The sequence below is a fragment of the Pagrus pagrus genome (assembly GCF_965226575.1).
Source record: "Pagrus pagrus genome assembly, chromosome: 11".
Lineage (NCBI taxonomy): Eukaryota > Metazoa > Chordata > Actinopteri > Spariformes > Sparidae > Pagrus > Pagrus pagrus.
In genome coordinates, this window is record NC_140195.1 from 21,833,086 (window position 1) to 21,848,738 (window position 15,653).

General features: G+C 42.8%; 1 protein-coding gene across 2 annotated transcripts in view; it reads left to right on the plus strand.

Moving 5' to 3' along the window:
* sema3bl (sema domain, immunoglobulin domain (Ig), short basic domain, secreted, (semaphorin) 3bl) overlaps positions 1-15,653 on the plus strand; it is a 69,666-nt gene that overhangs the window by 13,899 nt on the left and 40,114 nt on the right. For both annotated transcript variants that reach the window (XM_084367865.1, XM_084367864.1), the window contains exons 2-3: positions 7,037-7,197; positions 14,468-14,530. In XM_084367865.1, the coding sequence (XP_084223991.1) occupies positions 7,037-7,197; positions 14,468-14,530 (224 nt within the window). The remainder of the gene's footprint in view (positions 1-7,036; positions 7,198-14,467; positions 14,531-15,653) is intronic.

Here is a 15,653-nt window from a genome sequence, read left to right on the forward strand (position 1 = left end):
AGCACTGGTCTGTCTTCAGAGAGAAATGTAATGTGGTGTGTGTGTTGGACTGATGAAGTGAAACAGAGGAAGAAGTGAGGAGGGAGGATGACAGATTTCTGCAACGAAAGGGAGGAAGGGTGAGATTAAGAGAGGAAAGATGCAGGGATGAGGACAAAGGACGGAGGAAAGCTCGGGTTAAGAGACGTGCGGTTTCTCATGCATCATTTTGGACGAGAGAGAGGTGTGTGGTACGGGTGAGTAATGAACAGAGAGTGGTTTAAAAAATTGAGGAAAAAAAGATGAAAGTGGACGAATGAGAAAGATGGATAGAGAGAAAGCAACCGGCCGTCAGGGAGGGAGGAAGATAAGGAGAGAGAGAGCGGAGGGAGAGATGATGAAATGAGGGAGAAAGGGAGGCAGGGGAGGGTGAGGGTTGATGAGAATCGAGGGTGATGAGGTAACACCCCGCGCCGTGTTTTGATTGGCCCAGCAGGGAAGATCGGGTATCAGGAACTCTGATAGGCATCCAGAGACGACTGAGAGGGAAGAAGCTTTGATATGTCGCTATAATGTGTGTGTGTGTGTTGTGTGTGTGTGTGTGTGTGTGTGTGTGTGTGTGTGTGTGTGTGTGTGTGTGTGTGTGTGTGTGTGAGAGAGAGAGAGAGAGAGAGAGTTTTTGTGCGTCCTCCCTCTTTGGCGCTCATCTCACTTCCCACAGATTTATCACATGACCAAGTGTGATAAAAATGCGAGCCGTGCGGGTAAGATGACATCTCCAGTGAGGAGCAGTAACAGGTTGGCAGGAAATCCCAGGATTTACTCTGTCATGAGTTATCAGGCCTGCGGTACCTCTGCCAGGACAAATCCCCCCGAGTTTCAACAATCACAACACAGATATGTGGAGGTCTAATAGCTGTGAATTATTACTGAGAGAAAAAAAAATTAACTTAACGAAGAAACCTTAAAAACTTTAAATACAAACTTTGCAGCTATAAAAACAACTATATTAACAGGCAAAACATGACTAATATCTAAATCAACACTGTTTTCTGACAGAAATGCAGATACATGGTAAGAAAATCCACAAAGATGCACTCACAACATAATTGTGATTTATGACCTAAAAAGAATCACCAGATTCTCCTTTTTCAATTCATAATAAAATCTTTAAGAATTATGTGTGAACTTCACTCTGTTCTCTGAGAGGCTGCAGCCGTGCCTTCGTCTGATACTGCTGTGTTTTACACAACAGATAGTGAGACAAGCTTTTCCTTTAGAAACGTAATCCAATCTGTTTGTAGTCCCGACAGATTTAATCGTGCCCTTGTGATATATTTCATAATGGTCATTTAATTAAAACACATTTTCCAAAAGCCAGATGCTGAGGAGTCGGAAAAAGTGCTTGTAAAACTGAATTTTCCCATTCTTATTGGTATCTTTGGCTGCCATACCAGTTGGTATTTCATGGCACAGTTTATGCAGTAACTATGAGAATAAGTTAAAAAAAAAAAGTGCATTTAGATCAATATGAGAAACATATTGTAGGTAATTTGTCCAACCCAAAGTCATATTCACACGTTCCAAGACACCCTCCAACAGTGCTCGAATAATACGTATAAAAGGAGACATAAGACGCAAATTAGTGTAGAAGTTGAAATATAAGAATAGAATATAATATATCAAAGGGGGGATCATGAGACCTCGGAGAGGAGGATGAGGAGTAGGAGCACCGTGAGATGATTTTTTGCGCACGCGGCAGATTCCAGAAATACCTGGCACACTGGAACAACATACAGCCGAGGTGTAATGATACCCTGGGAAGCCTGTCAGCGGTGTAATGAGTCTAATGGGTCTTTATTTGTTTGTGAGCGCGTGTGTGTTTGTGTGTTGGAGCTCGTGAAAACAAAATGTCAAAGAGCAATATTTGGAGATGGAGACGGTGTGTTCGGTTGGCTGAGATGGAAATAGGTGTTTGTGAAGCAGGGACTTATTGATTCAGGGCGGTGTGTGTGTGCTGTGTGTGTTTCTGGCATGAATTTTGCAGCACAGGGGGTCTAATGGGCTTCAGATGTGTCCCTCTCTCCCACTGAGCCAACAGTAACAACAGTGATGCTATTGTGTGTGTGTGTGTGTGTGTGTGTGTGTGTGTGTGCGTGTGTGCGTGTGCAGCTTAACATAGCTTACACTCTGCCTTTGCCCAATTTGTACATTAGAGATGTCAACATGAGATCTGGCAGTGAACTTTTTTCACTCTCTGCCTTTTTCTTTATAAATCCTTTTCTTCTGTTTCTCCTCTTGAACCCACTTTCACTCTGGTTTCCTGTCAGTCTGTAACAGCTCTGCCCTCCATCCCTCTCCGTTTCATCTGGATCTTTTTCTTTTTTATCTTGAATCAGAAGTTTGATTACATTTCGTTGGCCGTCGGGTGATGAAAAGTCTGTGTAAGCTCCCAGATCAAACGAAAATATGCAAATAAGCAAATGGACTTCTGACAGCAGTCGGGAGCGGGATTGCGCGGTCCACATGTCTGACTCTGTGATTTGACTGACACCAGGGAACCCTGACTAAGCGGAACATCGACAATGTAAACAAATCTCATCATAGATTATAGCACACATGTCTTTGAAGTGGCTGAGACGGCACTGATGCGGCAGCCGAGGTCTGACACGTACAGTGAAACCAGATGCTCTCTCGCGTGTCGCTTTGGTTTGGCTCGGCTGCTGTTTGTCAGTGCAGCGTGGGGCAGGCTGCCCCTCGGGGACACAGGACACATTGGAGACAGATGTAAGAGTTTCCCTATGGATGCTGCGAGGGAATCTGTAGATGCATAAGGATCTTGAGAGGAAGAAGGGAGAACGGTCAGGCAGAGAGGCAGGAAGACGGATGGACGGGCACGAGAGATGAAGTTGCAGACATATGTAGAAGTTGCTTCAGCAGAGAGGAAGTTAAAGATGGATCGACAGAAGAGACAGAGCATGATGGAGAGCAGAGAGAGGTTAAACTGATCGATGGGAGACGTGAGGATGGATAGGCAGCAGGAGAGAGGGAGAGGTTGGTGAGAGGTGAGACAGTGATGTGGTTTCCACAGAGAGCTGCTGGAGTGATAACAAGCTGCAGATGGAAGCTGTTAGCTCACCTTTCCCCTCTGTTTATGTGTGTATGTGTGTGTGTGTGCATGTGTGTGTTGCTGTGGCATGTATGTGCTTACATTCTTGCTGTTATTTGAGGGAGATTTGTGTATAGGACTGAGTGTTTTATGACATTCAAAAATGGAAGGAAAGAAGAAAGACAGGAATCTGCTTCCAGGTCAGAGTGTGTTTGTGAGTATGTGTCATGGTGCGTACTGCATGTAGTCAGACACTAAATGAAACAAGGAACGCTATATAAAACAATATTGAGCTTGACAGAGATTCAGCGCCTGCAGCCCCCAAACAAACACTGAAAGAGTTGTGATGACGTGATTCTGCATGTTCATCAGTTCTGTGCATCCAGTCATCCATCAGAGATGCAGAACTTCATTTAAAATTTTAGTCAGTTGCATCCTTGATTAAAACGTGTCTGAGCGACCTTCTGGTGTGACTTTCGGTCAAAGATGAACACCGACACTGAAGCGCTGCGCCTTTTTAGCCATGCAGACGGGACATTCATGGTCCCCAGAGGGTGAATCCCTTTGACTTTGATGGTTCCTGACTTTTCCTCTCGTGCCACCCTGAGGTCGACATTTGTGGCTTTGAGTAAAAATGTCTGAACAATTATTGGATGCATTATCACGAGGAGTGCACCACACATTCTAAACTTTTTAAAACTTTAAACTTTTTTTGAGAGATGATAGTCTGTTAGCAACACGAAGACGGGCAAAGTCAGCTAATACAACCGCTCGCTAGCTGTATGCTTAACAGGGCTAATTAGCTAATAACAGCCACGGTTAGCAGCAGTTAGCGGCATTCAGCGAATCTACTGCACCTTGTTAGTGAGGTCAGATAAACTTAGACCAACCTCATACTCCTCATAACTGTGCCCTGGTAACCTGACAGTGTCCGTCTTCTGCAATCTTTCCTGTCAAAACAAAGAGGTGTGCAGTGAACGTTACATCTCGTCCTGATACCTGCAGTGTCTGTTAAAGGTCTCGGCACACAACGCGAGTCAGTCTTCATCACTCACTCTGCAGCCGGAGGTCATCCCAGAGCTCAGGGCTACGAGGAAAAAAGTTGAACTTGTGGAGACAAACGGTCGACGGCTGACGACGTGTCGAGCTGCCTTCATGATCGGCTGATAAACACGATGACACTTATTAGCTTTAGTTTAGTTTGTGCGGGTGCTTAATTGGTTTGTGTGAGAAAATGAAACCTTTGGTATGAAGACGGGTCGTATATCATGTGATGGCACAGATCTCCAGTATCTAATGTAAAACAGTTCTTATCTTCTGTCTCCACATCATGTTTTTTTTCTGCTCACTCCGTCAGTCCCAATAAATCCATCATACATCTCCGCACTCTCCGTCTGTCTCGTGGCTTTCTCTGCCTGTCTCTCTCCCTACTCATTATTTTCTGACTTTTACCAGCTGCTAAAAGCCACGGTGTCCCCCCTTTCCCTTCCCTCTGCAACTTCATCGTTCTTTCTCTAACTTTCTCCAGCTCCCTCTCTCCCCACAGTATCTCCCCGATGTATTCCTGCATGTGTGTCTCCTCATTATTCTCTTGCCAGCAGCTTTAAAGTTTTACATCCAGTCTTTCTTATGAAAACCAAACTGAACTTCCACATCACTGTCTTCGGAGGAGCAACATTCGGTTGGCCTCAGCGGAGGAGGGTGTTTGCGCAGAGTGTGCCAGTTCATCCTGGTTTTGATTTGGCTGCTGCGGAGATCTTATTAGGGAGTATATATATACAGAGAAAACATGAGAAAGTGTTAAACTGTCGAAAGTGTTCTGCTTTCACTGCAAAACTTTCTCGTGCACTGATAATGAGGGGAATCCAGGGCGAGGCTGTTTAAATGTGTATATAACTGTGTGTGTGTGTGTGGCTGCAGACAAAAGAGTGAAGGACGACTGAGGTTCCTTTGTGTGTGTGTGTGTGTGTTAATGCTGACATGATGAGTGAATTTAACAGAAGATGCAGCATGAATGCACGATATGAATTTTTTTCAGCTGGTACCAACAACCAATAATTTATCCCAGGCTACTGCCAAAGCTGATTCCACTATTCTTCCCACTAGCTTGATGTGGTACCAGGTTGGAAAATGTACTTCTTCTCATGGCCGACACAGATGAGATAACCAATAACTTCACATTTTGTATTTTAAAAAGAAGATCCTGACCTGCTGTGTATTCACACCTAAGGCTAAGCTGTAGTGAGCAAAGACGGATGATTTCATATGGCTTTAATTGTTGTGTTGGAGCTTGTAGAGTGGAGCCTCGAGGAACATGTACTACAAATTGTAATTGTGCTGTAAAAGATGTCTGGACCGATGATGACATGTTTGGCTCTAGTCTACACTGCGTGGCTCTACCCAGGACTGACAGTTTGACGTCATGTGCACAACAACAGCATACTACGCATTTTCTTCTTCTTCTTTAAAGGTGCTTATTGAAACCCATTGTATCAGAGTGTGTAGATGCTGCGCTTGTTAGGCCAACCAAATTAATTGGACTTTGTTAGATCGGCTCTATGTTTGGTCTATAATTTGATTTTAGCAGATAATAGCCGTTATCATACAGGCCTGATATAAACAGTGTATCATACTTCACTAAAGTTGACAGGACATTAATTATTTAATTACCAGTGAAGTAAAAATGTCAAACATTCTCTGGTTTCAGCTGATCAAACGTACTTTTCTCTGTTTGACATCATAGTAAAATGACCCTCTGTTGTGTTTGGATTCATCCATGAGGAGCATAACTCTTACATGGAGCCCTACTGTAGAGTATGCCAGTGTGTGTGTGTGTGTGTGTGTGTGTGTGTGTGTGTATGTGTGGAAGACCTGGAGTTTGAGAAATGGAGTTTTGTAATAAAAACAGATCATCAGTGTGTGTGTGTGTGTGTGTGTGTGTGTGTGTGTCTGCAAGGCCCTGGTGATGGACAAGGTGTCACTGGTACATGGGGCCCTGCGCTTCACTCGTTCAAAACCCTCGCTGAGTGGTGAGTGACTGAGCCCACTTTCTCACCGTGTGTGTGTGCGTGCAGGTGTGTGTGTGTGTGCGTGTGTGTGTTGGGCTGAGAGGAATAACAAGCGTGACGGACGAGTGATGAGAGGTATACGGAAAGCCGTTTCAGCCGAAAGACACGTCCACCGAGAGTTTGACATACCGAAGACGTCTTCTCACACACGTAATTCTCTCCTCATCTTTTTACCGAGAGAGAGAGAGAGAGGTGATACAGTAGAGGTAGGAGAGGCAGATGTAGGAGGTGTTTGTGTGAGAAAGTGAGAGATTTGGAAGCTGTGAGAGGCTGAGAGGCGGAGAAGAAGCGAGCTTGCTGTTGTTTCTGTACTGGTGTATGTACATATATATGCGTGTGTGTGTGTATGTGTGTGTCAGACACCCCACGTCTTGCTGAACTTGACTTCAACCCTGCCTCTATGCCGCTCCTGCAGAGTCGTTGCATCAACCTTTTGACTTTGAAGCTGCTGCCAGATCAGAGAGCAGAGCCAGGTGCAGGCTGGTGCGTACAGACGGACTCCTGCTCCCCCACTGATAGTGTTCACTTATATGGGAGTGTGTACTGTGCACATGTTAGTGTGTGCTCTCATAAAAGCATACACTTCAGAAAATGTTCAATACATTTAGCATTACTGGATTTAAATGACTGGGATCAGACGTATTGGCTTTTATCATGAATTATTGCCTCTTTTTACTATTCTTTGTTAGAGGGGCGAGGGCCAAACACCGGCAGGGCACCCTAGAGGGCACTATCCTGTTTTATCTACCATATGGGCATCCGAGAGGGCACTTTTTCAAACTTTGGGGCAGCAGGAAGGATGATCGCCCCCCCTTGAGTCCACCAGTGCTCCTCCATGTTTGAAAGCTATTACTCATCCTTCTCTCCCCTCTCTCTGCAGACCTGCTGTCCACCAACAGGTCCTCCATCTTCAGCGGTCATCACGGACAGCTCTCTCTAACCGCCGTCTTCCTGGATGAGTACCGTGACCGCCTCTTCCTGGGAGGGAAAGATGTGCTGTACTCCCTCCTGCTGGGACCCACCAGCAGCGAGTCCAAAGAGGTGAGGCAGTCAGAGACAGTTCATGATATGAGTTGAAGTATTTGACAGTATTCTGCTCTGCTCTGTTGATGGATGTACTGTAAAAGGTTACTGTACAGTTAACATTCATCGTTCCATTTAGATTTAAGTTGCAGTGACTCTGCGAGGGGGTTTCAATCTGCAGGTGATGTATGACTTGTAGAGATAGGCGTAGGAATTTGCGTTTTTCCAGAATTCCCCGTTTGCAGAACATCTGTTTAAGCACTCTGCTATAAATCGACCATAAACGTGGCGACTCAAACCTGAACAGCCATTTTATTTTATATCACTGCTATTGCATCATCGCTGAAACAGTAACAGAAAACAGCGGTGACAATATTGAATAAAAAATAAGCGATCACACACCTGCTTTCTGGGATAAATTTCAGACCGGTCTGGATTATATTATAAATACTCAGTGTACTGCATGGGACACATCGTGAAATAAATTTGCATATGCATTTATTGTAGTTAGATGTACTCTTGGTGTTTGTTGCACTTTATAAAAGGTTGTTCTTCCCTCCTTCGCCAAAACATTTCTCCAATCTCGTGCCCTTCCCGATGCAGGAACACCTGTAAAAGTGCAGCATGTCGTAAATCAAACCTTGTTTTTCATCTGCGTCTCCTTTAATCTACATGAATGTATCATTAAGGCTTGTCAAACACAGTTTCTTTAGCTCCCCAGAAAGACACCAGAAATGAATTTACGATCCAGAAGTCCACTCGGTTAACTATGCTGCAGATTTCCACGACCATCAAACACCGAGAGTCTGCTGAACATGCAGAGAGAGGGAATGCTATCATGCTATGATCATCATTTATGACTGAAAGCTGTTTTCTTTCATCTACAATATTTGCTCTTTGATTCTGAAGCTTAAGTGTTGGTTTGAATCAATAAAGCTTCTTCATTTTGGGAAGAATCACTGAGTTTGTGTCACAGTGATGAAGAGCTTCATCAGTTCTCGTTCAAGTCTAGAACACCAGATGCAGAATGTTATCAATTATAGAAAATGTGTCTCTCATATTACAATGGAATTTATAAGTTATATAATTTATTCAGAAGAGCAGTAGACGTAAGTTGTGCTGTGATTTGTGGAGTTTGGGAGTTACTATATCTTTGAGTTATATCTTATGAGTTTTCAGAAAGTTTTTCCTGGAAGCCTTCAACACTGGGAAAATGAGATTTAAATTAAAATAGGATTTAATTTCATCTCCTGTGTGTCTGTTGGAGAATCGTTCTGCGAAAATATGTAGCACATTTATTCATATTTTATACCTTTCAGTAGGGCGCCTAGTACGATCTGTGTTCCATTAAACTGGTTTCCAGTAAGCACAGAACAAAAATAACTCTCTAACAGAAAGCCTCGGTGTGCTCCAGCACTTTAGCTAAGAGCAGCAGTGTGGGTGAGCGCGTGTGTGTGTGTGTGTGTGTGCATGTGAAGGTGTGTGTATCTTCGCTCATGCATGGGTTGAAGAGACTGTGATGATACAAAGTGAATGGTTGAATGGGGAATTTACAGAGCGCCAGATGTCACCCACCTCATCCAGCCTTTAATTCCTCTTCATCCCTCCCTCAGCCTCCTCTCTCCGCTCTCTGTCTTGGCTGACGATCACACATTAAACTTGCTGATACAGTTTGCTGCAAGTCGTTTGAGGCTTAATGCCCCCAGTTCTATGAGAGCCAGCCGTTGTGAAATCTATCAGGGATGCCAGTTCAATTAAACAAAGGTTTACAAGATGACACACATCTGCCAAATGCTCCGTAAGCAGCACTGACAGAGAAGAAAAGGAAAGAAAAAAACACTAAATGGCTAAAATTCAAACAGTGTTTGACTTTCCAAAAGAAGTTATTAATCTAAGAAAACTCATGTTCATGCTAAATCAACCAGCGACTGTGTTTCAAACACGAGGGCCCCACAGCTGAACTAGAGCCAGGAGTCTATTAGCCTAGCTTAGCCTAACGCCTGAAAGCAGGAGAAACAGCGAGCCTGGCTCTCTCCCAAGTTAAGATTTTTTTAATATTTTGGTTTGCCAACAGATACACCATTTTAATGATGACATTTTTTTTCCCCCTGCTTCCAATTGATGACAAGCTAGGCTAATGATGTTTGCCACTCTTAACGCACCATCATAACAATTGGTGTATCGATGTTGTCATCTTGAAAAAGTTTAAACGCCAAAATGTTTATTCTTTTAAATTAAAAAGGTGCAATATGTGAGAACTGTAGTTGAAAACATAAAAAAAAAACCCAAAAATTGTCAACAGAATGTGAAGAAATGACAGTTTTCACACTATGATGTCTGAAGAGATATCTACTGAAGTTAGCATGCTAACCAGCTAGCCTCAGTCCTTAACAATCCAAAGTTTTCTGCCCTAGCTGTGTAAACACCAACTGTCCTCTGGTGATCCAAGCTCCCAGTCTGGACTACAAGCTGCACGGTTAATTGAGCTAATTAGCTAACGGCAGCTACACTTAGCAGCCGTTAGATGATACTCTAGTGAGTAGTAGTTTTGAGTATGACTTCAACAGCTGGCCAATTTTTACATATTGAACCTTTAAAGGTTGGTGTTCGCTTAAAGTTTGGGTTTGTGAAAAAACATTTGAAGTTTTCAATCTTCCAAAGACTTTGTAACACTGTGAAATCTCTCACACTGGCGTGCAGGTTTTCAAGCTCAGACTTTACCCACCAGAGTTTACAACGTCTCTGGCATAAGAACCTAGCATTGCCATCCTTTCCACTATAAACCTGGCCAACAGCATAATTAAATTGGAAATGGAAATTAAAGTGTAATTCTTAACAAGAGGCTTTGGTTGAAAGTCAGATGGCATTGAATCAGTGCACGCAACTGGATTCAGCTCCAACTGACTCAGGTCTGGGAAGTGGAGCGATTCGTTTTAATGGTAATTACTCAGGAAAAAGTAAAACAAACACTGATTAAGTTCATGTAAATGTTTCATATGATGAAGTAAATATTCATCTTTCTCATAGCTAAAGCATAAACAGGTATGAGTGGTATTTGAGTTCTTTTTGTTTATTTGGTGTTGGAATGTGTTTGGCACCTGTCTAAGGTTTGGTCGTAAGTTTCAGCATGTTCAGACAACTGGTTCATTTCACTCAGTGCTTAGTTATGTACAGTGCATCCTGTGTTTCTGTGCTTCCTTGGTGATTTTGGAAATGGCTTCTGGCCCAGTCCACTAAGTGTGGCTTAATTCTGGAGTAATCTCTTTGGCCTGAAAAGAAAACAACCTATTCAGTGACATGCGTAAACCTTCTCCTGAGGGACTACATTTTTTTTCTCTAGGTTTCAGGATTGAAGAGTCCAAAGATTGTACAATATTTCAGTCCAATACTTAAATCAGGTGATCCTGATTCAGTCAAAAATAAACAAATCGCGTCCTATGACTCCATCTTTGTGCTTCTGCCAAATTTTGCTCTGGCTCAGCAACCCTGAGCTGACAAAAAAGACAGATGGTTTTCTGCAAAAATCACAAGTGAGTTGATCAAAATGGAAAAACATCTGCTTACATCAGCATGCAGCATGCTGTCGCTACATACAGTAGCTTGTGTCAGAGCTATTTTACTGCTTTTCAGTAAGTTACAAGTGAAGTGCACATAAATATAAAAAAAAAAACCACAAATGTAATGCTTACAGGGAATTTGTTTTCTTTAACATTCATATCCAACATACAACAAAAGTAAGGCACCTATCCGATAAGTTTTGTGTGCACACGTTTTAGAAAACATGTTGGGTTGTTCAACTTTCCAGCATTTCTTTGGTCGGCTTCAGCAGTTTGTTTAATCTATCCATTTTGGGTTGTTTAGCGGCTGGCACGTGATGAAAAGACGTCATTTGAGGATTTCTATCATTTCATGATTTTGGCAGACTTCTAAAGCATTGTGTCTGTAGTTACTGATGCTTTTGATGGTCCTGTTTAGTTTAAAACTTAAGGTGAAAAGTTATGACCAGATTCAGCTTGAAGTTTGAAGGACAGCCGGCGTCGCTTGGCTCCACTGATTTCAGCTCTGAATAGATCATTTTCGCAGTTGAAACAAACACTGCTCCAAGTTCAAAGCTCAAAGACATAACAAACATGAATTATGTCTGAGGGTGGATTAAGAATTAAAGAGCACCTTAAAGAGGCAGAGCCACACTGATTGAGTACAAGACACAGTTAAACAGAGGGAGGAACGTGGCTGGCTGCTGGATGTTGGCCATACTTCCTAAAGCGTGCATAGCCGGGCTCCTGGACGATGGATTGGTTATTGCAGCACACTGAAACAAACCGTCGCCAGCCAGGTTTTAGGCAGGGCCTGATTTCACAGTACATCAGCATCAGTCAGGCATGCTATCAGACTATGTATGTGAGCCAGGCGCACATTTATATCAGCCCAGCACCATGCCAAAGAAACTGGTCCAGAGATCGAGACCTTCTCAAGGCAAATTTTCCAACCGGGCCTAATTTATTTATTCATTTCAGTCAAGCATGAAACAAATGATTGTTTCGAATGGATTCCGGCAACGGCGAGCCAGCTTTTAGACCAACACCTCCTATGAGATGGTGTGAAGATGGAGCTGATCGTTTACACCAATAAAATACTGAAAGCTTTGGGAAATACACTTACAGTATTCACTTGTTGAGAATGTCGTGTCTGTATGGTAGATATAAGGCCACATTCAGCCGGCTAACTTAGCTTAGCACAAAGACTGGAAACGGGGGGAAACAGCTAGCCTGGCTCATTTAAAGGTAACAAATTGCCTACCAAAGCTCCAAAGCTCATGAACACGTATCTTGTATGCTTACCCTGTAAAAAAAAGTTTTTATTGAAGTGGATACTGTGTTATTACATGAGTAGTCAGTACCCAGGGGTCGGACCGCACCCACCTTAGAACTCGTCCTTCCTCTTGATCTCAACTGAACATCTGACTGGTGGGACTACGTCTTGCATGATTGTGATGCTTTCCTGCTGACGAAGACAAAGACGGACAGACAGACATACAAACACCTGGCATTACTTAAAATCGCTTCTGTGTTAGTTCCCGCTACAACAGTTGCTTCCAGGAACACATTTTGCCGTGATGACACACACACACACACAGAGTCAACAAGTGGAAAACATTACAAGCCGACGCTGCCGTGTCTGGTAATAATGTGTTTTTTGACCATTAAAGTGTTTAAACCCAAAATCCAAGTATGAACCTGAAATACATAACAAACTACAAATATCTGTACTCACCGTGGGTTTATATGAAATGCCTCCTTTGAGCCAAATGGCAGTTTGCATTACCGTGAAGGAGTTTTCAACAAATCCATTTGATTTATATAATATCTGATATTTCATCTGAACTGAACTGAACGTGTAGTGTAATATTTTCTTTTACTGGTGCGCTTACACTGTAACACAATATATCATATTAGAGTGGTTAAAGTATCTCCAGGCTCTCCAGCGTCACATCCTTTATCCATGCAGGACTTGTCAGATCGTTTCAATCTCTGCGAGCCAGGCTTCAGTCATCCTGATTTACAGTGAGTCCTCTGTAGTGGTTGTGATGAATCGGCATTAATGACAGAAGAGATAAAAATCTGTGCCGAACTTGTATCGCTGATATGAAATTCAGGGAGTGATGAGCAAAAGAGGAGAGGTCCAGTTTTGACCCAAGGCAGAACAATCCACTCATCCTTTAAAATCAATTTACATCATGTTTCTATCGCTTTATCACTCCCTCATTCAGACACACTCTTCCCTGAAGCTACCACTGCGGCCCCTCGACACACATGCTCTCCATACACACTGAACAACTGAAATCAGACGTAGTTTGTTTTCCTCTCCGGCTTCTATTCATCCTGTTAGCCAAAAAAAGCCGCTGTGCTACTGGACCAGACAAAGACTTATTGTCTCACAGAAGCCCTCTGGTAGTCGAACAAAATGTACAGTATTACACACGTCATTGTCTCAATGCTGAGAAGGACTTGGGCTTTCCTCTTCAGTAGTAATTTGATTTCATTTTTCATTTACTGAAAGCAGTGTGAGAACTATTCCCATTGTTTTACCTCCAAGTTTTATTTGATGCTTATCTAAGATCCACCTCTTCACCTCATGGAATTTGCAGCAAGAGAACGAGACTTTGGGACTTTCCTAATCAGGCAGTGTTGGATCTATACTGTGAGAACTGTGAGGAGCTGCAATCTGAACAGAATTTTTATTTATTTTTATTTCTATTTTTAAACTCCAGATGGTCCTGTTGGGATACTCTCAGGGTCGGGCCGAACGAAAAGAAACGCTTTCAAGCTTGCTTGTAGCCAAAAGTCGCATTTCATTTCCAGGCACAAAACAGAAGACCGACACAGAACGAGACTGAGTGATGAGCCTCGTGAGTCAACACTTTCACATTTACTGCAGCTGAGTACATATCGTCTATAGTAAGCAAGAGGGTGTTGCCCAAAGTGGAAAGCGGAAAAATGTCCAAATAAGTTATTCTGGGAGCATATTATTACCCAACATATTTATTTGGACAAATCAAATCAGAAAAAGACACAGATAAGATTTTTTCCAAGTAGAGGGGAAACATCTCAGTAGCAAAATCAGCAAAAGACTATCACTTACTAATAGTGTTATCTTATCTAAAAAGTCATGTTTGGTTTAATATGTCGAGGTTTTGACATGTGTTTCTGAGCCTCACCCCAAAAGAATGGAAGGAATTTTGTTTTTGGTGTTCACAGCATTTAAATAATTACGTCTGGATTACTCTTAGCCAGGACATTGTTCGTGAAAAGTCAGACTGCTGTTTGTTTATTAAAAAATATTTTTTAAGGCTGTGAGCACCACCAAATAAATCCCTCTCTCCTCCGTTGTACTGGACATCTCAGACAGATTATCTCAAGACCTGGACTTGAATCAGTTGAATCAGACTTGAATCAGAAAATCAGTGTGTTTGGCTGGATACGGAACAAGTGGAATGATAAATGTGTCTGCTACGTCTCAATCAAGGCTTCAGCTTTACAAGCCAAAAGTTAACTCCCATCACATGCAGAGGATCTGCTCAATTTGCCTCTAATTGTAAAATAATTCAAATTTAATGACACATGGGCTGATTGTTGTTTTGATTGCATTAACAGAGTCACATGAAGAATGTGTGCGTTCAAAAAACAAATTACATTTTGCAACATACGAATGAGTATGTCTTTACGCTGCAAAGTTATGAGGTCATCAATCATCACACTCTTTTTCTTCTTTCTCTGTTCCTTCGTAGATCTACTGGCCCCCGTTACCTGGCAACAGAGAGGACTGCATTCAAACGGGGAAGGAACCACAGGTGAGCGATTGACACCAACTTCTGCTAGTTTCAACACTTTTACATTAAAATACTGCATTTGTCTTTGGTAGTTGATGGTGACTCATGAAAATGATGCACTTCGGGTTAAAAGGAAAGCTGGCCGTTTTTCATGTTCCGATCCAATTTATTTTTGGTCGAAATGCTCTGAAAGATTCAGAATTAGGCGCACCAACTGGAGCAGAACCCATTCCATGTTGGTGGAAAAGAGGCAACTGTGGACTATTCTTCTCTTCCCACTCGGGAGTTTCCATACCCAGTCCTGTCTCACCTGCCTATTAGTTCTTTCCACTCTCACATTTGCCAGACTTTTGATTGCTTTGCTGCTGCGGCCTCTCAACGCCTGTTTGACGCTTGTTTTGTATCCAGCTCTCTTGCCAATGTTCTGCCTGTTTGCTGACAATTTAATGTGTTTGCTTGGCCCGAACGCCTGCCTGTTTTGTAAGCCTTCAATTCTACCACCTGAGCCCTGCAGTTGGAAAGTCACTCCTGTTTCAGGTGACTTGAACTCCGACAGAACAACGCGGTCACAAATGAACCGAGCAGCTTTTTCCATGATTGAGGTGACTGCTTCGACCCACACTGTTGAGCAGCTTTACACTTTTTGCCAAATGACTCCAGTGACGAGCAGAGAAGCAGCTCTCAGCACAGCACTTGTGTCCTCCAAACCCACGGCTTGTCAAGTTGGTGTTTCCCTGAGATTTTGGCTGCTCACCAGCTGTATCCTGCAGTCATGCCAGTCTCTGCTCTGCTCTTCTCTCTATGGTTCTTGTGTACCCTTAAGCTCCTGCTTGATTTTTTTTCCAGCTCTAATTTATTGAAAGACATTTTAGACCCAGGCTACAAAATATTTATGCACTTGCGGCACTATAAAGCCCCTTTTTTTAAAAGCAGTCCCCAAATGGCACATGTTGTGATGGGAAGTGCAGTAAGTGCCTCGAGCAGTATAACAAACTGAAGTGTACTGTAAATGGCATACTTAGACAGTTCAGTGCCGTGTTGTGTTGTGCTGACACTTCAGCTTCCTACCTTACAGCATCTGGTACTCTAGTCTCTGGTGCAGTAAACTATAGACTATTAAAGACTCCAATGAAGTGTACAACAG